We start from the raw sequence: 25,754 nt of genomic DNA, 5'->3' as shown, positions 1-25,754 counted from the left end.
AGTAATTCAAAAAAAGAATTCCTGTATCTCTTAATAGATCCCGAAACCCTGAGCCTAAAAACACCAGATCCTGGAGTCCTGATAAAGGCCCTATCCCCCCTCATACATGCACGATCCATAACAATATTTTTAAGACTTTCAGTTTCTCGCAAGAAATCATTTGGTCACCTCCTATGCACACTGACATGATAAATACACATAAAAAGAATTTATTGTCGGACTCTTTTGAACCAAATCACATTTTTTAGTTGGAAAAGGAAAAGAAGGGGGGGTTAGCCTCCTTTCCTAGTTTTAAATGTTATTTTGCATTTAAAGTTGATCATGTATGTTTTCATTGCTACAATGCATTATTTTGCATAACTTTCACATGTTTTTTTTACGTTTTAGACGTTATGTGTGCTCTGAAGTACTGGGAAGAGAGCCACTTCAACAACAGAGTACGACGTGTATTTTCTTTCGCAGATAAATGTAAATAAAAGCGTACAAATCTATCTCCACATAGAAGATTTTTTTTCAAAAAGTGAAAGTAGAAATTACCGGATCCGCCCAGTACCGGTCGCGCATGCGCACAAATACAAGGTTACAGTCCGGGTTACAATATCTATAACCTTGTATATTATATACCTCCTTCCTAACTTCCGGATAGGCGCCATATTGGATAAAACTGGACATACTCAGAGAGGTAGGTCGTCAATTTGAAATGTTGAATTAAGAAAATCGAGCAAACCAATTTTGCATTGGATTAGTGTATATTGTACTGTGAGTTAAAAATTTTGAAGTTATCATATTTTTATAAACAAAATTATTATGGTTATTGAGAAAAAGTTCAGGATTGCCAAGAATGTTGCGAAAACACATGTCTGATAAAACCAAGTCTTGGTTTTATGAATTTTTGACAATTGTTCGTTTTTGGATAAGAAATTTCTTTAAATTAAAGGTCCGATAAAAGTTTAATATGTTTTTGAATGTTTATATGGCAACAACATTGCAAATCGAATGCAAATTATGCATTTTGACGCACATGTTATGCCGCTTCATTGTTATGCAAATGAGCGACTATAACCGGTTGTTTGTGTACTTAAACACACATGATGTATCATTGAAAACGTGTAGGCATTGTATGGTATGAATATTTCAATATATCTGTAATTTAAACTTTAATTGCTCAATTCAATACATTAATTGTTACATGTACTTTGACAGAGAGTTGTCTCATTGACAATCAATCATATGTGCCATCCTTTTCTTCTTATTTATCTGTATATATTTTTAATACACACACATTTATATTATATGTATAATAATTTGAATTCAAACAAGTATCAGATTTTGCTCAGTTTCATTTCATTGGACTAGGGAGGACACAATTTAGAACAATTACTCTCAAAAGGGGGGGGGGGCACTACCTATACAGAAGGTGAAATATGCTGCTGGAATACATGAAGGTCATCTTTTCAAGCTTGAAAAATATATGTGGATAGGTCTGGAAAACTATCAGAAATATATGATTACATCATTAAAGTTACAATAATTTCTTCGTCTCTCATCCTTCTTGGTGTTACAAGCTGTTTTTTCAATCTCTTTTTACACATTGGTATTCCACTTTTTTATTGCAGAGCATTAATATTGACAGGACACCCAAACAATATAGGAAAAGGTTACATTTTCACCTATATCTGTATTCATCATGTTGCAAAACAATTATATATCCATGTCAGATTGGTGAAGTTATTTCACTCAAGTATGGGTCCTTTAGCTACCCTACACTATGATATTTATTTATTCTTTAATTGATCCAGTACTTTATAGTCATGTCCATATTCATATTTTGTCTTCGTATAATTTCAGTCAGTGGAAATACTAGACACAACATCCTAGCTGGTTTTCCAATTTGTCCTACAGACTATGAAAACACTGCTGTAGTTCTTTGATTCTTTGATAACTTGTACATGTTGTTGTGATGTAACAAATTACTTTTCATAAACTACATGTACAAAATGAAAGACAGAAGGTAAGATATTAAAGTTATACTCAAATAGTTCTTCATTTTTTTTGGTCAAAGGCGACAGGACACCCTGCCACTTTTTAAGAACATCATCGATTATTTCAATTTAATTTTTTAGATTGAAATGATTTTGTAAAATTTATGTATTTATGATAATTTGATAAAGCTTAGAAAAATTTAAGGGTTTTGTTTTAAACTTTTTTAGCTCACCTGGCCTAAAAGGCCATGTGAGCTTTTCTCATCACTTGGCGTCCGTCGTCGTCTGTCGTCGTTAACAATTTTTCAAACATCTTCTCCTCTGAAACTACTGAATGGATTTGAATGAAACTTAGCATGATTGTTCCTTAGTATATCCTGCACAAAATGTGCGCTTCGATTTTTGATCCGTCAAAAAACATGGCCGCCGTTACTTAAAATAGAACATAGGGGTAAAATGCAGTTTTTGGCTTATATCTCAAAAACGAAAGCATTTAGAGCAAATCTGACTTTGGTAAAAATGTTCATTAGGTCAAGATCTATCAGCCCTGAAATTTTCAGATGAATCAAACAAACCATTGTTGGGTTGCTGGCACTTAATTGGTAATTTTAAGGAAATTTTGCTGTTTTTGGTCATTATCTTGAATATTATTATAGATTAAGATAAACTGTAAACAGCAAAAATGATCAGCAAAGTAAGATCTACAAATAAGTTTATATGACCAAAATTGTCAATTGACCCCTTAAGGGGTTATTGTCCTTTAATGACAATTTTTCACAATTTGTTCATCATATTTGCTAACTTTAAAAAATCTTCTCCAAACTACTGAATGGATTTGGTTAAAACTTAGCATGATTGTTCCTTAGATTATCCTGCACAAAGTGTGTGCTTTGATTTATGATCCGTCAAAAAACATGGCCGCCGTTACTTGAAATAGAACATAGGGGTCAAATGCAGTTTTTGTCTTATATCTCAAAAACAAAAGCATTTAGAGCAAATCTGACATGTGGTAAAAATGTTCATTAGGTCAATATCTATCAGCCCTGAAATTTTCAGATGAATCAAACAACCAATTGTTGGGTTGCTGCCACTTAATTGGTAATTTTAAGGAAATTTTGCAGTTTTTGGTCATTATCTTGAATATTATTATAGATAAAGATAAACTGTAAACAGCAAAAATGATCAGCAAAGTAAGATCTACAAATAAGTTAATATGACCAAAATTGTCAATTGACCCCTTAAGGGGTTATTGTCCTTTAATGACAATTTTTCACAATTTGTTCATCATATTTGCTAACTTTAAAAAATCTTCTCCTCTAAAACTACTCAACTAAATTCAACCAAACTTCAACTGAATGATCAGTAGGGTGTATAAAATAAAGTTTGTGCTTTATTTTCTATTTCGTCAAAAAACATGGCCGTCATGGCTAAAAATAGATCACAGGGTAAAATGCAGTTTTTGGCTTATATCTCAAAAACTCCAGCATTTAGAGCAAATAAGACAATATGTTAAAGTATTTATTAGCTCAAGGTCTACCTGTCCTGTAATTTTCAGACGAATTGGGTAACTGGTTTTTCAGGTATAATGCCCCTGAATTGATGATTTTAAAGAAATTTTGCAGTTTTTGGTTATTATCTTGAATACTATTATAGATACAGATCAACTGAACATTTAAATAAATTGAAAACCCAAAATAATCATTGATGAGAGATTTAACCAAAAAAATTAAGGTGAGCGATTCAGGCTCTTGAGAGCCTCTTGTTTTTTATATCTGCAATAAAATGAGAAGTGTTATTGTCTTTAGACATTTATATATAGTTCACATTTAAATTGTTCTTTTAAATTGCATATTGTTATTTTTTTCTTTAAAATAGATTTGCTTTTTGCTTCATGTATAACATTATAATTTCAGGTTAGAATGCAGAATTGGTGAAGATGAAGGTTATAATTGTGATCTACATATTGATTAATTTGAAGCAGAATTTGTTCTTAAGAGTGAAATAAAAAAAAAAACAGTGTGTTTTAGAAAGATGTTCCACTTTTACCACAACAACAAAAATATTCATTGTTTGATTGAGAGATAAAAATGTAAATAAAGACACTTAATTTTCTTTTTCTATTCAATTTTTTTAGTAGCTATATACAGCTATATTACCAAGCTCCAATTAGACCTATATTTATTTAACCCCGTTTCCAAATTATTTGAAATCTTTGGTAATCTTATTCAATTATGTGGTCCTGAGATATTGGTCTATGTATCTAGTTCTGACAGTTCTTGTTGTTTTTTTTGTTTGACTTTTAAGAATTAGATACATAGTCCTAGACTCTTTGCTATAGGATGATACCGTATGTATGTAGATATCCCTGTCACATTGATCATTATGGTGTCTTTAAAGATAGTGTTGTTTGTTGGTGTATAATCAGGATCCCATCACATCTAACAAGAATGTGTCCTCAGTACACGAATGCCCCACTCGTTCTATCATTTTCTATGTTCAGTGGACCATGACATTGGGATAAAAACTCTAATTTGGCATTAAAATTAGAAAGATCATATCATAGGAAACATGTGTATTAATTTTGAAGTTGATTGGACTTCAACTTCATCAAATACTACCTTGACCAAAAACTTTAACCTGAAGCGGGACAGACGAACGGACGCACATACCAGAAAACATAATGCACCGCAACTATCGTAGGTGGGGCATAAAAATGCAAGTGTCAAACAAATAAAACTCAATATGACCAAAAGCAAACAGAGTTTCAAACTACTTACTTAGAACAAAGTCATACAGAATGAGAATGTGGTTGGCTTGCACATACTGTACATGCAAATTCTCCTGTAACTTGTGACTGTGTAACAGCTTAACATTGAAGAACAAACAGTTGACACACAGAAATGTCACCCTTATAAAAATGAAAATATGTGGTAAGATTGCTAATGATTGAAAAAGACAACTCTCAACCAGAGACCAAATGCATCTACTGAAAAATGACTCATAAATTGTGTCCCTGCATGCAAAAGGTCTCTGGTCAATAAACCCTGAACATGGGCTGGTCTAAAAAAAACTCCATGACTTTAAGTATAAGATGTGCTTCAGTTAATACAACCCGATGCATATATAGAATTTGTAAAAGTGGTTTGTGGAGGGGTCCCAAAGCTAGACGAATTTATGAGTGAAACCTGCAAAAATCTTGACTAACCCTAAATGAAGCTGGTCCCAAAGCTAGACGAATTTATTTGTGAAACCTGCAAAAATCTTGACTGACCCTAAATGAAGCTTAATGAGAGGGGTGCGAGCACCCTAACTACCAAGTTTTATCCAGCTTCTGACAACTGCATTCCAAATATTGTGGACATACGATTTATGGATACATTGCTGACTACAGCTTACGGTTCATACTTGCAACTTGCATAAAAACTATATATATATTTCTGGATCTGCCACTGATTTCTATTATATCCAACTTCTGTATACTCGCATTATTTATATTTAGATTTTATTTTATTAACATAATATTGATTTGAAAAGAACAGAAAGTGGTAATGTAAGAATAAAATAGAAGTTTCGATTTAATAATATTGTAGATAGAGCTGGCTATTATCCAAGGCGGATTTAGGCGGGGGCGTGGCTGGCGTCCGCCCCCCCCCCCCCTCAAATTTGCAAAGTATGGGTTGTCTTCAACCTGTTTCAGTATCAGAAGAGACCATTCCTTCTTAACATTCAAAGTATATAAAACAGTCAGTTTAACCAGGGACTTTCTATACTATTAAAGTAACTAAGTAACAGAATCAACTGACCTACAATTTATTCAAGTTCTATAAATATTATATACTTCAAAGGAATGTGTCTGACTGAAAAATGAAAAAAAATGTTTTAGCAGTTAAAGTACAAACAATTGTTACATTGTATTTGCCTTTTTTATAATCAATTTCTTTGATAATCGAAGTGCCGAATTATGTATACCGTAAATGGCCGTATCCCCACAAAATAAAAATAACTTTGTAAATGTATCTCATTCTGATTTTAGTGGTTTGTGGCGAACACAGTAAATGTATATATAAAGTCTGGCACGACTTAATATTAAAATATATAATGAAAGGACAATTGGAAATCAAGGCGAAAAGTGGAAATTTTCGTTTTGCGAAATCTAATACTAGTATCTAGTATTGGTCATGTGAGCTGATGTGATCTGTCTTGTCTCACTTTGCTTCCGTCGATCCACCCGTCTATCTGTCAACTCTTTACATTTCCATCGTCCTAACCAAGTTTGTCGATGATGGTGTTATGGAGTGTTAAAGTAATTCTTAACTGAACCGGTTTCATTTCACATAATTTAAACCATGTTGAATGGCTAAGACACATTGACGATCTGCAAACAAGGGCTTCGTATTTTTGTGATGTTTCTGTTTATCACAATTACCAGCACCAATGTCTTTCAAGGATATTTATGACCTGATATTGATATATTGATTATTTTTGAAGTGCTGGTGTCTTCAGTGTAGATTGGTCTGCACACTCAGTTTGCATAGGAGCACAGAATCAAAATAAAATGTTCGCATGATCTTCACCTTCTGTTTTGGGTTTCAGCTTTATAAACTCTATCATAGATATGCAGAATGAATCTCTTACATGTAGTGCGTAAGTTATTGTTGTTAGGAGTTTGTTGAAGATTTTTTCAAGTTTGTAAGAGACCTTGTCATCATAACTGAGAGTTTTTTCGCCGAACAGGAACATCTATTGTTTTACATCTGTCCGTCCATGATACTAGTGATTGTAGATTGTTGTCAGGTTGGATTTAGATGGTTTCTACTTGAAACTTTAATTTTCTTGCTGACTGTACCTCACAATAGTTCGAAATACCTACATTGCACCCCTTTAGAAGAATATTTAAAAAAAAAAATAACCTCAAAAGTGTTTGCCTCGCTCCGATCGGCGAATATAAACATTGCCCCCCCCCCCCCCCCCTTATCTGAAATCCTGGATCCGCCCTGTTATCTGAGGCTATAATTTGATTACACTGTCATGCAGAGGAGCCTTATATATAATTATATATTATAATACCACTTCACGGAGTCTCTTTTTAGTATCCAACATATTTGGATGACTTACACCAAATCACATTGATTTCGATCTTTGGTCAGTTTTTATTTGTGGATGCGGGGGATCCTTTTCAAGTTCAACTGAGGCTTTCCTATGCAGTATTATAATCAATTTGATATCTATAATAGTTAAAGCAAGTCATTGATATTTTTGTTATTTACAAATCTTTAAAAATTGTAACTCAGTTTAAGCAAATCAATGCTTACACGAGGATACCGCAAGTGTTATACATGATATCCAAAATCAAAATTATGCAAGTGAAAGCACCGATAGTTTTTCCGCCGGTGAAAAATGCGTACTGGATTTGTTACAGAATTAAACTGGTTTAAAAAAAAACATTTTATGTAAATTTCTTGCTGAAATATAAATTCATTTTTAATACTTTTACTCGATTAATGAAATTTGTATATCAGTAGACTAATTTAAACGAATAAAACAAATTTAATTTATTTTTTAAAGTATTTCCCCCCCCCCCCCCCCCTTTCTATAGTTTTTATAATACACGTAGAAAACACTTTGATTGAGTACATTGATGTGCTAAGACGTGTTTGTTATCATATTTTGGGAGTGTAGAAGAAGACCCCAAATAACCGGTCACTGTCTTATCAAAATAAAAACACAAAAAAACTTTAAGCCAATCGAACTAGCAGGATAATTTATCGGTATGTTCGGACTGTATTCTTATTTGTTATGTAAAATCTAGATATTTCCGAAATAAAGCCGCCATTGTCTGATTATCATCTGAAGCGAGTTAGGCTCCCCTCTCTATGATTTCCCCTGAAAAATCCGATTTTGCTACAAGTTACTTACTATCATGGCATCATTAGTTGGAGATGTTATGCATTTAAATATTGGAGCGACGGAAAAGTGGCCTGAGGATGTAGCCTTTTTTCAGCCATATCAGGTCGAACAAGTTACTCTGCCCGATTACTCCAATTGTCTAGCAGTGCGTACATTTCTGAGCATGAGTGGCCTGAAGTTTGATCTTCAACTGAAAACAAATGCAGAGGAAATGTCCCCATCAGGAAGGGTTCCATTCTTGAAGATGGGGGCGTTTCTGGTTGCAGAATTCGACCCAATTGTGGCAAATGTAAATATGAGAGGGTTGTCAGTAAGTGCGCATTTGGATGAGACCGAACGATCAGAAATGACAGCATACATTACTATGGTCCATACAGTACTTTACAACGCAGAACTCTATTTGTCATGGATAGACAAAGATATATTTGCTTCAACCACAAGACCAAGATATGGATCAGTACACCCATGGCCTTTGAGTTGGATTTTACCATGGAAAAGACAAATGGAGGTGAAATCAAGATTGAATGCATGTGGTTGGATTGATAAGACAAAAGAAAATGTTCTTGATGAAATAAAGTCATGTCTTCAGGCTCTGTCTGATCGCCTAGCTAAGAACACTTATTTCTTTGGTGAAAAGCCCACAGAATTGGATGCTTTGGTGTTTGGACATTTGTATAATCTCATTACTGTTCGGTTGCCAGATTCAAAACTGACAGGAATCATTCAAAAATACAGGAATTTAGTAGACTTATGTACTCGTATTGAAGGGGAATTTTACAGAGACATTCAAGAAAATTAATATCAGTTTGATAACATTGTTTTTGTGACAGGTCAATTTTTGTCAAATAAAAATGTATTATCTACATGTAAATCATAGATTTTTACACTAGTCGAATTAGATATATGAATGTTGATTGAGTGTTACTTTATCCATAAATAGATTAGTTACACATGAAATTGTATATTATTTTTTATTGTCCAACTCAGTTTTTTAACAAAATTGATATCTGACAGTTAAATTATCAAGTTTTCAACATGTTCGATGAACTGTTAGAATTGTCTTTACATGTATTAAACATTTTACATGAAATTGAGAAGGGAAACAGGAAATGTGTCAAAGAGACATCTATCTGACCAAAAAGCACAAAAACAGCCTAAGGGTCTTCAACATAGCAAAATATCCAGCTATTTCAGCACCTGATGTGTACTGGATCAGCAGAGGTAGACGTCACACTGAACTATTAAACATATGAATGAACCTCAATTATAAAAAAAACCTATACCATTCTTACAAAGGCCAGAGGCTGCTGCATTGGGACAGGCACGTACATGTATATGTGGAGGTGTTAAACATGTTTTGTGAGATCTCAATCCTCCCCCTATACATTTTACCAAATGTAGAATAAACAAACAAACTAAGTTTAAAAGAAGTCTGACTCCAATGTCAGAATAGTAAACAGAAAAAAACCTAATCAAAATGATGATACATAAATGAAAAAGGAACTACTAGCAGTTAACTTACATGCCAGCTTCACCTCAATTAAACTGATTGATAGATTATGTCTTTATCTTCATGATCATATGAAAATCATGCACAATCCCTCCCTTTACAATCAAACAATCATCATGATCATAAGATATACAAGAAGAACATCAATAGGCTTAGTATGTATCATGCCAAAAACTACACGTACTTTTAGAATAATGTGTTTATTTCTGATGCAAAGACCCTATGAGTGAGTCTATTATTTCTGAAAAAAATGTCATCTTAAACAACCTTACAACTGTATTGTTACTAGCTATACATGTCATGCATGGAGCTCCCTTCTAAATAAGTTTTTGTAAAGGTCATGCATGTTCAAACAATTTATTCGTAACAAAAGTAGCAACTATAAAAAAGAAAATATGGTATGATTCATTTGCTCCCTTTCATAGTCAGAATAATGTTTCTCTGAAAAAATAAAAAAATATGCTGTCATCTGCCATTTTTAGAATGTCTAAGATTTTTGAGTCGTAAAATTCTGGGAGGTCATTTTTATAGACACATGTAAGAAACAGTATTGGTCCTAATACTGTTCTTTGGGGTGCACCAGAGAAGGGAGATTAAGTGTGTCATTGTGTATGCCATAGTATTGGTCCTAAGACTGTTCTTTGGGGTGCACCAGAGAAGGAAGATTAAGTGTGTCATTGTGTATGCCATAGTATTGGTCCTAATACTGTTCTTTGGGGTGCACCAGAGAAGGAAGATTAAGTGTGTCATTGTGTATGCCATAGTGTTGGTCCTACTACTGTTCTTTGGGGTGCACCAGAGAAGGAAGATTAAGTGTGTCATTGTGTATGCCATAGTATTGGTCCTAATACTGTTCTTTGGGGTGCAACAGAGAAGGAAGATTAAGTGTGTCATTGTGTATGCCATATATTGGTCCTACTACTGTTCTTTGGGGGTGCACCAGAGAAGGAAGATTAAGTGTGTCATTGTGTATGCCATAGTATTGGTCCTAAAACTGTTCTTTGGGGTGCCCCAGAGAAGGAAGATTACGTGTGTCATTGTGTATGCCATAATATTGGTCCTAATACTGTTCTTTGGGGTGCACCAGAGAAGGAAGATTAAGTGTGTCATTGTGTATGCCATAATTTTGGTCCTAATACTGTTCTTTGGGTGCACCAGAGAAGGAAGATTAAGTGTGTCATTGTGTATCCCATAGTATTGGTCCTACTACTATTCTTTGGAGTGCACCAAAGAAGGAAGATTAAGTGTGTCATTGTGTTTCCCATATATTGGTCCTAATACTGTTCTTTGGGGTGCACCAGAGAAGGAAGATTAAGTGTGTCATTGTGTATGCCATAGTATTGGTCCTAATACTGTTCTTTGGGGTGCCCCAGAGAAGGAAGATTACGTGTGTTATTGTGTATGCCATAGTATTGGTCCTAATACTGTTCTTTGGGGTGCCCCAGAGAAGGAAGATTAAGTGTGTCATTATGTATGCCATAATATTGGTCCTGATACTTTTCTTTGGGGTGCCCCAGAGAAGGAAGATTACGTGTGTCATTATGTATGCCATAGTATTGGTTTTAATACTGTTCTTTGGGGTGCACCAGAGAAGGAAGATTAAGTGTGTCATCGTGTATGCCATAGTATTGGTCCTAATACTGTTCTTTGGGGGTGCACCAGAGAAGGAAGATTAAGTGTGTCATTGTGTATGCCATAGTATTGGTCCTAATATTGTCTTTGGGGTGCACCAGAGAAGGAAGATTAAGTGTGTCATTGTGTATGCCATAGTATTGGTCCTAATACTGTTCTTTGCAATTGGGGTGCACCAGAGAAGGAAGATTACGTTTGTCATTGTGTATGCCATATTATTGGTCCTAATACTGTTCTTTGGGGTGCACAAGAGAAGGAAGATTAAGTGTGTCATCGTGTATTCCATAGTATTGGTCCTAATACTGTTCTTTGGGGTGCACCAGAGAAGGAAGATTAAGTGTGTCATTGTGTATGCCATAGTATTGGTTCTAATACTGTTCTTTGGGGTGCACCAGAGAAGGAAGATTAAGTGTGTCATTGTGTATGCCATAGTATTGGTCCTAATACTGTTCTTTGGGGTGCACCAGAGAAGGAAGATTTAGTGTGTCATTGTGTATGCCATAGTGTTCTTTGGAGTGTAACAGAGAAGGAAGATTACTTGTGTCATTGTGTATGCCATAGTATTAGTCCGAATACTGTTCTTTGGGGTGCACCAGAGAAGGAAGATTAAGTGTGTCATTGTGTATGCCATAGTATTGGTCCTAATACTGTTCTTTTGGGTGCACCAGAGAAGGAAGATTAAGTGTGTCATTGTGTATGCCATAGTATTGGTCCTAATACTGTTCTTTGGGGTGCACCAGAGAAGGAAGATTAAGTATGTCATTGTGTATGCCATAGTATTGGTCCTAATACTGTTCTTTGGGGTGTAACAGAGAAGGAAGATTAAGTGTGTCATTGTGTATGCCATAGTATTGGTCCTAATACTGTTCTTTGGGGTGCACCAGAGAAGGAAGATTAAGTGTGTCATTGTGTATGCCATAGTATTGGTCCTAATACTGTTCTTTGGGTGCACCAGAGAAGGAAGATTAAGTGTGTCATTGTGTATGCCATAGTGTTCTTTGGGGTGAAACAGAGAAGGAAGATTAAGTGTGTCATTGTGTATGCCATAGTGTTCTTTGGAGTGTAACAGAGAAGGAAGATTAAGTGTGTCATTGTGTATGCCATAGTATTGGTCCTAATACTGTTCTTTGGGGTGCACCAGAGAAGGAAGATTAAGTGTGTCATTGTGTATGCCGTATTATTGGTCCGGATACTTCTTTGGGGTGCACCAGAGACGGAAGATTAAGTGTGTCATTGTGTATGCCATAGTGTTCTTTGGGGTGTAACAGAGAAGGAAGATTAAGTGTGTCATTGTGTATCCCATAGTATTGGTCCTAATACTGTTCTTTGGGGTGCACCAGAGAAGGAAGATTAAGAGTGTCATTGTGTATGCCATAGTATTGGTCCGAATACTGTTCTTTGGGGTGCACCAGAGAAGGAAGATTAAGATTTTGCATCATTCTACCTAGTATTGGTCCTAATACTGTTCTTGGGGTGCACCAGAGAAGGAAGATTAAGTGTCATTGTGTATGCCATAGTATTGGTCCTAATACTGTTCTTTGGGGTGCACCAGAGAAGGAAGATCAAGTGTGGCATTGTGTATGCCATAGTATTGGTCCTACTACTGTTCTTTGGGGTGCACCAGAGAAGGAAGATTAAGTGTGTCATTGTGTATGCCATAGTATTGGTCCTAATACTGTTCTTTGGAGTGCACCAGTCCAGAGAAGGAAGATTAAGTGTGTCATTGTGTATGCCATAGTGTTCTTTGGGGATGTAACAGAGAAGGAAGATTAAGTGTGTCATTGTGTATGCCATAGAAGCTTATAAAGGAGATGACCATGCGAAACTTTGTGGAACTCCTCAAAAAACTCCATTATGATTAAAGTGAGTTTCAGTGTAACTATAATGTTGCACTCCTTTAAAATAATAAATCATGAATATTAGATTCCAAATCATTCACCAAATGCAATTTTGCAATTTCTTTTAAAAAGGTATACGATAAACCAGAGACATATACACATATATGTCCGGAGAAACAGACCGTAATTCAGCATATGCATTGAATAATAAATCCTATATTAAGACAATATGTCCACCATACACCAAATACAGATGGCATATATTGAGAATTGTATCTGAAAACAACAAATATAACCGTGAAAACGTCATATTGACTTGTGAACCATTAAAATGAGGCCACGGTCAGATGAACTCTACTAGATATGTTTATCTTACAATCATTCCATACACAAAATATAGTTGACCAATTGCTTTTAACTATATCTATAGTATCTGAAAATGGACAGAACCTGTTACCATGAAAATGAGGTCAAACCTTAACCTTGATTACTGATAAAGAAAGATGAAACCTGTCTGACGAACATTTAGATATTGCAGAGATTTAATCAATCATACTGAGTAATTCACATGACTAAGTAGAAAACGGCTACTGAACCATGAAATTTAATTCAATGACCATGGACATAGGACAGATGGAAACTATTTTACATACGGCATCTGAATACACGATTTGAAGCACCCAGGGTTTCCTACCTTTAGAAATATAAAGCTTTTTACAGATAAACATGCATGCCACGTGTATTCTGTGTCTTATTTCTATTTGTATCCATCTGATGAATTAAGCCTTTTCCAACTGATTTTTATTTTAGTCCTTACTTTGTACTGTTACACCACTGTCCCAGGTTAGGGGGAGGTTTGGGATCTTGCTTACTTGTTTAACCCCGCCACATTATGTATGCATTTGCCTGTTCCATCATCAGGAGACTGTTATTCAGTGGTTGTCGTTGGTATGTTACCATTTGTTTTTTTTCATTCATTTTTTTGTACATTATAAATAAGACCGTTAGTTTTTCGCATTGGATTGTTTCACATTTGTCATTTTTATAGCGGACTATGCGGTATGGGTTTTGTTCATTGTTGAAGGCCGTACGGTGACTTAGAGTTGTTAATTTTTGTGTCATTTGGTCTTTTGTGGAGAGTTGTCTTATTTGCAATCATACCACATCTTCCTTTTATACGATTTAGTTACGCCAAATTTTTATCCATATGGCACAAGCAAGACACAAACTTATATACAACTTGTGTTTCATACGACTTCGATTTTCTAAAACCATACTGAATATCGAATAATATATATATGTTGTATGTCAATGCGAGATAACATATACAAGACTTGTACTATCGTTAATGATATGCTACATGTCCGTATCTAATCTAATTCTATTACATGTAACAGCAAACAGAGGTTAACAAGAATGTGTCCACAGTACACGGATGCCCCACTCGCACTATCATTTTCTATGTTTAGTGGACCGTGAAATTGGAATAAATTCTCTAATTTGGCATTAAAATTAGAATGATCTTATACTAAGTTTCAAGTTGATTGGACTTCTACTTCATCAAAAACTACCTTGACAAAAACTTTAACCTGAAGCGGGACAGACGGACGAACAAACGAACGGTAGACGAACAGACGGACGAACGCACAGACCAGAAAACAGAATGCCCCTCTACTATCGTAGGTTGGGCATAAAAATATTGGCTTGTGATTTATTGGTTTATTTCCCTCTGACCTAAAATGGAGAAGGGGTTACCACTCCAGTCATGCTTCTGTGATTCTCTATGTAATCAACCAAATTTTCCCCCACAAAAGGGTGGACAGGGCCCTCCTGGATACGCCTGTAACCTTTTCTACTAATTTCGAATGCACCACACATCGGTCTTGATCTGACAGTTTGTATGGAAAGAGCCAATGGTTTTGCTCATTTACCAAAATAAAAACAAGGACGTGGTAAAATTGAAAATGTCATTGAGACAATAACCGCAAAAGACCAGAGGACAAGGACGCGAAAACTACAGGGAAATGTAGATACATGTTCTCAGTCATTATCAAGAATTAATATTAATTATATTTGAAATTTAAAGTGTTTGACAGATATAAGTTTAAATATAAATAACAAAGAGCATAAATGATAAGATGTATGTTATTCAGTAAAGAAAAAAGATGGTATTTTAAAAATGTATTTATTGCAAAAATCCCGACAGGTTGAAAGCAACACATTGGTTAAGGTTCTGCATCCCTCTGAAAATAGAGAAATATATTATAAATTGTCATCAATGGTAAAAAAAATGGGCAAAATAATTATTCTTTAAGGTGATCCCCAGGGTATTCCATTGTGGCGAAACTACTTTTTAAAATTCACAAATAACAACCAAGAAGACCTGCATCTTTACAACACTTATACTCTGATTTGTACAAAATGGGAACAATGATATGATTTTCTATCATAGCAACCATTATATACCATTTGAAAAGATTGCAAAGAATGATTTGGCTACAATCAATGGTTGAAGAGAAGATTCTGGACATCATTGAGATGGGAGCCATCTCTGTGGGCCATGCTGTGAATATTGTGTGGTTACAAAAATGTATCTTTTCCATAGGACATGGGGTTGTCAACTGAAACCAAAGGTTATGACCTTTGACCTTAGAATGTGTACAATCATTAAGAAAATCCCTCTGGTGTTGGTTAATATACATGTCAAGTGTAAACTTTTTAATCATAACAGACACATTTTTTTCTATAGGATATTGGGTTGTCAACTGAACCAAAGTTTTTGACCTTGAACTTTGACCTAGGAAGTTGTACAAACATTATGACACAACCTCTGGTGTTGGTTAATAAACATGTCAAGTATATTGATTGATTGATTGTTGATTGCTTAAAGTCCAGTGGCAAATATTTCATGCATATTCAGGACGAGAACAAGTTCACAATAAATACAATAGGTAGGTTGATACGATAGAGGCCATCTGGGATGATTGTCGGGGAAATTTGGACTGCCACTGAAAAATGAGGGTATCTTGGATAGGGACAGAAATTTTGCCTTGCAACAGGCCACCTACGGACCCCTCAAAAGAGTTGTTGCAAGGGTTCTTAACGTGCTAAGAGCGTGGCACTCTCTTTACACCAGGCATCAATTTAACGTCCCCCTTCTGACCGGACGTGACTGCGAACTTGATACATCCCGCACAGCCAAATGGACGCCCCACTTCGGCAAGCGTTTTACTGCCGGTCAGGAGAAGACCAAGTGATCATATTTCTATACCCCAGTCACCCTTGGGGGTCATGTCAAGTATAAAGTATGAAATTATATCTGTTTTCTAGATATTTCTTGTTTTTATAAGTATACAGATGAATGGACTTTATCACAAACTTTCACATGTCAACTCAGCAAAATTTCTAAGTAAATAATGAGGGGAATGGTGAAATGATCTTTATTGAAATGAGATGTGCCAATACTAATACAACTACATGCAGTACTGCATACAAAATATTATAATCTTGTCAGAAGGATATCCTCTTCTTACCTATTTTTAACCACAAACCTATTTATTATGCAAAAGCTTTACAATCAATGGACAAGACTTAGAGGAGGCAGGATCAAATACTGTAAATTCAGAAATTATTGTTTTTATTTTTGCAAATAATGCGACAAGGATTTAATTGTTATAATTTTAACTTGCATTTTAAAATTTGTTCTATGAGTTTAACAAGATTTTTCTCAGTATGGCAAAAATTATAAATGCAAGCAATAATTTCTGAATTTACAGTATTATAATCTACATGAAAATTACATGACACAGGGGGCAGGGTAAAGTAATCTCAAGAGATATGCCAAATATAACACAACTGCATACTAAATATCATGGATTTGCCATTAGCCATTCCTCTTAAACTGACCTAATCACAAACTTTAACAAAGGTTGCTTCTGTCTATGCTGAAAAAGACATAGCTTCGTCTCAATGTTCCAGAAGAAGCAACAAGTAAGACAAAAAGGAATATCAGTAATAGACTAAGAGAATAATATAGGGTTATTGCATGAATATTATAGGGTTATTGCATGAATATTGGGGAATATTGTCCCGAGTAGAATTTTATATTGCACGAGCTTGCGAGTGCAATATATATTCTACAAGGGACAATATTCCCCAATATTCATGCAATAACCCTTTTATTGTATAGCAATATAATATTTGAAAGTAAAAATTGGTTTAAACTAAGATTTGACCGTTGATGACGTCACGAATTTGAAGATTTATTGCACTTGTGCAATATTAGAATTTATTGCACGCTAACTTTTGGCTACGTTCTGTGGGAAATATTATATTGCTATACAATAAAAGGGAATATTGTCCTGAGTAGAATTTTATATTGCATGAGCTTGCGAGTGCAATATATGTTCTAAGAGGGACAATTTTTCCAATATTCATGCAATAACCCTTTTATTGTATAGCAATATAATATTTTAAAGTAAAAATTGGTTTAAACTAAGATTTTGTCGTTGATGAAGTCATAAATTTGGAAGATTTATTGCACTAGTGCAATATTGGCAATATTGGAATTTATTGAACGCTAACTTTTGGTTACTTTCTGTGGGAAATATTATATTGCTATACAATAATAAATATTACTCCATATATCTTCTTCTGAACTTGATAAGGCTATGGAATTAGCCGTCCAATACAAAGAATATAAAAGGGCATCTTTTTTATAATGGATATTTTGGTATCTTTATAAACATTTATTTGCACTGTGTTTTGACAATTAAATGATGCATGAATGAATAAATAAATAAATAATGACACATTTATTTACACAAAATAATGAAAGAAATGGGTTAACAAGTACTGTGATGGAAGTTTGAAAAATTTCCCATGATTCCACTTAAAATGCCAAAAAAAGCCATAAATGACCTGTTAGCTTTAAATACATAATACATCTTATACTCTAGAATTCCTATACCAAAGCTATGTGCATATTTTCTTATATGCAAAGAAAAAAGCAAATTAAAAAAAATATGTGAAAATGTCATTTCATAAGTATATTGTAGAAATTTTTAAAAGAAGAACAAATATAGACAGATATATATCTCTTACCATGATTTTTGTTAAATGCCTATACCTCAGCTATTTTGAAAAGAAATTATGTACAAGTTTCTTGTCTCTCTCTTGTTTAAAAAATCCCACCAGCTGGTGTGTTTTAGAGATAAATGTGTTGTCAAATTCCCTTAAGAATCTAAGAAAAATTTTACCATGAAAAAATAGTGGTCCAAAACTCGGAAACACCTATTCATGTTAATTTAAGTAGCTTTGTAACACAAAACCCAATCCCTACAATGAACTTTACAAGAATATTTTCCTTTCCAAAAAAAACTCCCAAGGGAAAAAATCATGTTTATACTAAGGACAATATTTAAATGCTGCCAACACTATGATTTGCTCTTAATTACTATAATTATGAAGATGCTTTTAAAAACAATGGCATTAATTAACATGATTAAAAACATATTTTGCTAGTATAAATAACACTAATGCTTGACAAATTTATTGCCAACCCATGTTAAAATTAGCATAGAGCATGACATGAAGGAATTATTTCATGAATAAGTAAAAAATTAAATTTTTAACAGAATTTATATACCATTGATTTGTCAAGTAAAACGTTTGTTTTCAGCTAAAAAATCTATTTTTAACCGGCTAAAAAAAGTGTGCTCAAGTCCAAAAATTTAATTGTGTTAAAGCACACCATATACATTGAAAATCAAATTTCATGTGTTGAAGTATCTCAGCCTCAAAAGGAGTTGGTGGACGATCCAGGGGTTGACACCCCCCCCCCCCCCCTTATTTTTTTTGACAATCAATGCATTTGAATGGAGACATATAGATGAAACCTCCCTTTTTAAAATGGCTGGATCTGCTCCTGAGAGTGATCATGAATATATGTTTAAGTAAACTGAGAATATGAAAATGTATAACTTCTTTTCCACACATTATTTCCATGCTTAATAATCAACTTTCATATATGAATTTTAAAAAGGTAAGATTTTATGGTGTGACCATTGATGTTTGTGGTATATACAAACACAAACAACATACATGTACTTTTTCCTTTTTATGTAGCTAATTCTGCATTGAATTTTAAGTGTTCCTTCTGATACAATATCAAGTTAAGGAGTAGAATCAGGAATAGTTTGCATCAACATTTTAATATACACATACTTTCAATCATCATGATCATTTTTGAAACAATTTTAAAGCACCAAATTATAAAAAAATAACTACTCTATATGTCAAATATGATCACGAATATAATTTTAAAATATATCAACTGAGTTCAATCTCTGTTCCAATGAAACATGAAAGTAGTCTTTTTGTCTAGTGTAATGGTCAACAATAGACTAGTTACAGATGCAAAACGCTACACCATTAAACATGTTAGACTACAGAATGATATATTTTCTTCATCATGCATTAAAGTTTCAACATTTAATAAGCTGTCAACAAGGGGTGCATTTCTTATGGTGGCGCAAAGTCTTGCTGGAATTCAAAATCTGTATTCTTTGGTAACAATCACAATATCTTTTTCTACATAATTTGATCATTCTTGTTAATTTCTTCATTTTTATGCTGATCTTATTTGTTCTTGATAATGGCACTTTCTGATAATACTGTTAACTAAGTAACAAAAATTCACTATACCATTGAATTGGACTCTCCAAGTTTGTCTGCAACCTGCAATCAACAAACAATAAACACTTATAAGAGATATTCTGACATTTATTGAAAGGGGTTTGGGAAACAGTTCCCCATAGATCTCCATTAATATAATATAAATGTGGTATTACAAGTGTGAAAACTTGTTTGGAGCCCTGGCATGGGTGTCTTTTGAAGTTCTTCCACAGTTTCCTTCATGATATATTTTCAGAAGACAACTTCAAGAAGATGTAACTTGTGAAAAAAAGGAATATGTACTATGTCCAATAACTTTAAAGATTCATCAAAGTATTATAAATAAATGTTGATTTCGTTTGTTTATTCTTTAGTTTTATAAAAAAAAATTAAGTTCTTTTCCCATGGAATGTTGTTTGTGAGTATTTGACATGGTCTGGAGTGCTTTTTTAAAATTATATATACTACCAAGTTGGAAATTCTCAAGCTAGGTTTTATACAATGAATTTTTTTTTAAAGTATTATTGTTATTGTGCATGTTGTGTTGTTAGGTTGCTGTTTTTTTTGGTGCATATTACTCTACATATTCTTTTATGCATTATGCAAATAGAAACAAGATTATAAAACCACAATATATGTACCAAGCAAAAATCTTAGTTGCATTAAAAGTGAAATTTGACTAAAATTAGAATAAGCGAATCTGACATATTTAAGATTTTAAAGCTTATGGTATGTCCTTATTCAGTCTCTGCTTATTTGCATCTATGCCTAATCTAAATAAGGATTTTTTGTCTATTAATTTCTTAATTCATCTGACACCATTTCTTTTTGGAGCAATCACTTTTAGACTTGCATGCATGATTTTTGTTTTAATTGAATTTTGGAGCAATCACTTTTAGACTTGCATGCATGATTTTTGTTTTAATTGAACAAGCTATCAGTAACTGATTTCTCCTAGGCATTTTTTTTCATGCTTTTGCAATGTACTTGTCTGTTTTGAATTCATTTTCACATACATAAAATTTGTACAAGACAAAGGTAGATTTATAATTTGTAATATAGTCACGAGTGTGGGTACTTGTTGGGTGATGAAGGCTGTATAGTGACCTCTAAATGTTTATTGTCTATTCTGTGTTGTGAGAATTCTGTTTGACATTTAGTCCACTTACTCTATTATTAACAATAATGTTGTAAGGATAAAAGGTAACCTGATTTCTAGATTGAATAAACAGATATTTCATGATTATCAATTCTAGGAGAAAGTCTCCAATTAAAAAAAACCTACCTGTCGAATATAAGGTAAATTTAAAATTGTTCCTATAACTGGTACCCTTCTTAAAAAGTTAATCACTACTGGGAAGAATCCACTGAAAGAAAAAAAAATACAAAAGTAACATATCTGACAACAAACAAATCAATCTTGAATTATTGTTCACTATTAGTACCTATATATAGTTGATGACTTAAAACATGTTCATGATGTTAAATACCCCAATATTTTCATTTTCTTTGTGTTTTTGGTAAGACATATTGCATGATGTATCATCTCTGGAATCTTGTTAGCAAAATTTTCTCAAAGCAAATTAATTGTGGGATTCTTATAAACCTGATTCACATTGTAGTCAAATATGTTTTATCAGTTTACATGTAATCATGGTAACTACAATATTTAATTTTGTAAAAGAGCACACAACCAATAGACATGATAGATATTTTTTTGCACCTATCCTAAGTCAGGAACCTGTTGTTCAGTGGTTGTCAATTGTAGATGTTGTTCATAAGTGTTTCTCGTTTCTCATTTTGTATATAGGTGCACACTGGATACGTGGTTGCTTTTTCTGTTTGGAATGTTTTACACTTATCATTTGGCGCCCTTTATAGCTTGCTGTTCTTTGTAAACAAGGCTCCATGTTGAAGACCGTATTTTGACCTACATGTATAATTGTTTACTCTTTACACATTGTGACTTGGATGGAGAGTTGTCTCTCATTGGCACTCATAGCAAATATTCTTATTTCTTTGCACACTGATTACATGGTATATGACCCTTTATTTTTTTCGTTATAATGTATTATTGCTATTTTAGGAAATCTTTGATCTAGCTGAGCGATAACTTTCCTTTCTCAGCATCGTTGAGTGATATGAAAATTTATCACTAGAAACTAAGGGTGCACATAGTATTGTGGTCATAGGTAAAATAGTGATTATCATCGGTCATCTCAACTGTATTGCTTAACTGACCTTTGCAGTACCATCTCTAGCAAGCAATCAACGATAATTCATAATCATGATAATTATACATTATTATACTTGCCTAAATAATAGGAAAAATCCATATAATTCTACACACATCCCAATGACTGGGAATCCTAATAATACAACAAATATTCCTCCAATAAAAAAACTTGTAGCTTTTATTTTATGTTTTTGAAAGAAAAATCGCACAGTTCTTTCCATTCCTATCACAAAAGAAAGTCCAACTATAAATAAAATCTGAAAAGAAATAATAAAAAATTACAAATGAACATTTATATTCAACATCAAATTTATTTTACAAGGCCATAAATGAAATTTCAGATGTTGGTACTCATAGTACTGTTTGACTTGAAAATAGCTAGAACATCTCATATCGCCACTACACTGTTGATCATTTTTTGTGATTTCTGTTATATTGTGTATCCAGTTCATGTATTCATGGTATTTCTTGTAAATAAAGATTCATTGTAATAATTTTGTTTTAAATTTATGTACAGATAATTTTCTGTTTGCAGGTAAAATTAGGCTTTCCTTATTCAAATATCTGTCAAGGTAAACAATGAAATGAGTTGTTCAGATATTTTTACACAGTTTTTTTGCAGGTACCATACTCTCTATACATGCTTTACAAATACTTACATTTCCAATGGCAAGTAATCCTCTGTCAAAGAAAAACATAATTCCTAGAAATAGAAAGGCAATTCCAAATCCAGCTAGCCCAACACCAATCTCTGAAAAAAAGTTAATTTGGATTAAAAATTGAAATAATTTACCAAAAGGTATTTTTAAACATATTGAACATGTTAAATGCAGGCAGTATAAATCACAATATTATTCCTTACATTTATTTCTTAATTCAAAACTTACCACTACATGTATGTTGGTAATGCAAAAACATCCTGTTTTAAAGGACTTTAGGGAGTCTTGGGCCATGGACCCAGTCACCCAGTTTACAGCAGAAATGTGATTGTTGTATGAAGTCAAAAGTTTAAGAAGAACAGATTTGTGGATCAAGCAGTACGGATTTTTGAATAGTGATAAGGTGTTTTAATACACCTTTTATACTATTGACCTGCAAGGGTGACTGGAGAAAAAAATATGGTCACTTGGTCTTCTCCCGACTGACAGTTAATCGCTTGCTGAAGTGGGGTGTTCGTTAGGCTGTGTGGGATGAATCAAGTTCATGTTAACGTCTGGTCAGAATGAGGATGTCACATCAGATGCCCCATGTAAAGAGAGTGCCACGCTCTTTGCACACACCCTTGCAATAACTCTTTGAGGGGTCTGTAGATCATGTAAATGGCCTGTTGCAAAGTTTCTATCCAATATACCCTTATTTTCCAGTGGCTGTCCAAATTTCCCCAACTACTATCCAGAATGGCATCTATTATGACAAGACCAATGAAGACCTACCTATTGTATTTATTGTGAACTTGAAGTTGTTCTCGTCCTAAAAATGGATGAAATATTTGCCACTGGACATTAAGCAACCAAGAATCAACCAATCAATTACAGTGACTTGACTGTTAGTGTTGCTATCCACCAATTGCAACTCATTCAAAATTTTGACCAAATTGCAATTTGTTTTATTAAACCAAATTGTTCAACTGTATGTAATTACGTTACTAGGAAATATAAGTTTCTGTGAAAGGCAAAATGTTCAAATCGACAGGTCACTGTGAAAACTGTCTAATTATGAGAAAATAAAGGTTGGCAGGTAGGTGAAACTTACATAAATGAAGAGATAAATGAAAAATGAAGTGATTGAAGCCCGATTTATATAATTCCAAGGCCCCCAGTCGGCTCCAGAAGCGTCAAAGCAGCGCATCTATTTTGGGTGGGCAAATATCCAGTTTATGATATGGGACAAGCTCTGACGTCCCATAGCCCCAGCTTGTCTGGCAAAACAGCCGTCGGACGTCAGAGTAATCTCGTAGTAATACATATCATTAATGAATATAGGGCGAACGAAACCCAGGGCAAACGTACTATCAGGGCAAACAAACTCAGTGCGAATGACCCTAGGGCGAACATGTAATCAGGGCGAACATGTAATCAGAGCGAACGATCCCGGTACCATATAAAATGAACTGTACCTCTCAGCTTTCGAAGGAAGTTCCGAATTACAGAGCATATGAAGGGAACACGAAAATACATGCTGCGAACAGGCTGGGTGGGCAAACTTGTAGGGTGACAATGTGTTTTTAAGGCGGACCTGATACCTGCCCTGCACAGGCACTTGTTTCTATCCATTGGAAGAACCACTATCAACGTATATTTAAATATACGTTGATAGTGGTTCTTCCAATGGATAGAAACAAGTGCCTGTGCTGCCCTGGTTAGAAACTGAATATGCCGGGTGTTTTACGTAAGTGATTCTGCTAGAATGATTGACTTGGAGCGAAAGTCTGATAATTGTTGAATTTCTTAAAGTATTAACGTTTTTCTTTTTGCTATTTACTTTGAAAATCTGTGATCTGATACATCTTAGTTGGTTTATTGTTGACGTTGCTCTGTTTTTCGCCACCGTGGCTTTGTATTTTTTTTCTTGCCTCCAAACAAAAGAACTTTGATCTAACTAAATACCACAAAAAAGAAACAAGACCTATTCCGGACTTGGTTGATACATCTTTCATGTACATGTAGTTAAAGTAATTTCAGTCAGACTTTTATCTTATATTCATAGAGATTTTGTTGTATATACTTCATTTATTTATCTTTTTTTTAATATCTTTAAAAACAAAGTAGTATTTGAAGGTTAATCAGGAGTCCTCATGTTCAAAATTTAATATATATATAATTTAAAAAAAAAAATGACAAAAGATAGTAACTTTTAAAGTATGGTGATGTATTGGTGAACTTAGTTTGTGACCTTGAAAGGCAATCCAACTGAACTGTATACATTTGTACTATTTAGCCATTTCGGTCATGCAGATTGGAAGACGGAGTCACCGGACATATTTTAAAACGAAGAATACTCCAAGGCTTGGTTAAAATTTGTCGAAAAGTAGTTTCAAAGAGGAAGATATAAAAAAAAAAGTAAAAAAAACAACTGCTCCTTTATTATTAACTTAGTTGACAATAAACATCAAACCAAATCTATTTGCCATAGAAGTGTGTGTATAGTTAAGTTACGCTTACCAAAAAATAAAATCTTTCAAGTAATTTTTTTTTCAAATAAACCAAATGGTTAAAGCCGATGACTGTATTTTTGCAGATCTTGATATTTTTATCATTTGTCAATTTTGAGTGTCAACATGACGTTTAAATTTGACAATTTTGAGAAAGGATAAAACTCAAATAAGAAGGCTACATTTTGGGTGAGAATATTGTTGGCTGATGTTAACATTTTAATCATTTCCCAAAGTCCGGGGCGCCAATTATTACAAAATTTAATCAGAGACATATAATACAATTGTATTATATGTCTCTGATTTAATCTTTCATTTGCACTGAAAGGTTATATTTCAATTGCGTCCTTGGTTGCGCCAAAAAATGAAACCATGTTTGCGCCATTTTACAGATAACATTATATAAATAACACATAGCTGAGAGGGTGAAAGAGCAGATTGGTACCCCGAGAAAACATTGTCAACCGCGGCGAAGCCAAGGTTGACAATGCCTTTTCGAGGGGTTCCAATCTGCTCTATCACCCTCTCAGCTATGTGTTATTTAATTTATTATACTGAATGTCCTATCATTATTGGCTTTTACAGATTAATTTTGTTTTAAAAGTATTTTCTATGACGTCACGTTCATAACAACGTTACGGGCATTAGAAAAAAACAACAAAAGTCAAGTAAGATGTTTTCATGTTTTATTTTATTTATTTTAACAGTCGATAATAAAATGGGCGTCAAGTTGGTTACCTATTCCCTATTCCCTATTCGTTACCTATTCCCTATTCCCTATTCGTTACCTATTCGTTACCTATTCCCTATTCCCTATTCGTTA

The 25,754-nt window shown here is 33.9% G+C and overlaps 3 protein-coding genes and 1 long non-coding RNA gene across 5 annotated transcripts in view; 3 read left to right on the top strand and 1 right to left on the bottom strand.

Annotated features, from left to right (window-relative positions):
- LOC134701825 (1,5-anhydro-D-fructose reductase-like) overlaps window positions 1-25,754 on the top strand; it is a 102,890-nt gene that overhangs the window by 55,834 nt on the left and 21,302 nt on the right. The window lies entirely within an intron of this gene.
- Window positions 631-4,102, top strand: LOC134701817 (uncharacterized). 2 transcript variants are annotated; one of them, XR_010104219.1, is made up of 3 exons: window positions 631-682; window positions 1,849-2,011; window positions 3,896-4,102. It is a non-coding gene; the product is annotated as an uncharacterized LOC134701817 (long non-coding RNA). The 2 variants fall into 2 exon arrangements; XR_010104218.1 differs by lacking the exon at window positions 631-682 and adding an exon at window positions 1,040-1,123.
- LOC134701815 (metaxin-2-like) lies at window positions 7,875-8,803 on the top strand. The gene has a single exon (XM_063562936.1). It carries the CDS (start codon window positions 7,903-7,905, stop codon window positions 8,686-8,688), a length of 786 nt encoding a protein of 261 aa, XP_063419006.1. The 5' UTR covers window positions 7,875-7,902; the 3' UTR covers window positions 8,689-8,803.
- On the bottom strand, window positions 15,039-24,362 carry LOC134701773 (vesicle transport protein GOT1B-like). The gene is made up of 6 exons (XM_063562901.1): window positions 24,262-24,362; window positions 22,440-22,531; window positions 21,859-22,037; window positions 20,830-20,911; window positions 19,575-19,607; window positions 15,039-15,112 (listed from the first exon to the last, which is right to left on the bottom strand). Exons 1-6 carry the CDS (start codon window positions 24,284-24,286, stop codon window positions 15,095-15,097), a joined length of 429 nt encoding a protein of 142 aa, XP_063418971.1. The 5' UTR covers window positions 24,287-24,362; the 3' UTR covers window positions 15,039-15,094.

This window comes from Mytilus trossulus, unplaced genomic scaffold (assembly GCF_036588685.1).
Source record: "Mytilus trossulus isolate FHL-02 unplaced genomic scaffold, PNRI_Mtr1.1.1.hap1 h1tg000343l___fragment_1__unscaffolded, whole genome shotgun sequence".
Taxonomy (NCBI): domain Eukaryota; kingdom Metazoa; phylum Mollusca; class Bivalvia; order Mytilida; family Mytilidae; genus Mytilus; species Mytilus trossulus.
Note: the sequence above shows the minus strand (reverse complement) of the source record. Positions and strands in the feature narration are given on the sequence as shown.

Coding starts and splice junctions, on each gene's coding strand:
- LOC134701815 (XM_063562936.1), top strand. CDS start 7,903: ATGGCATCATTAGTTGGAGATGTTATGCATTTAAATATTGGAGCGACG.
- LOC134701773 (XM_063562901.1), bottom strand. CDS start 24,286: ATGTATCAGATCACAGATTTTCAAA. Junction 22,038..22,439: donor GATTACTTGCCATTGGAAAT/GTAAGTATTTGT, acceptor ATTTCTTTTCAG/ATTTTATTTATAGTTGGACT. Junction 20,912..21,858: donor GGATTTTTCCTATTATTTAG/GCAAGTATAATA, acceptor TTTTTCTTTCAG/TGGATTCTTCCCAGTAGTGA.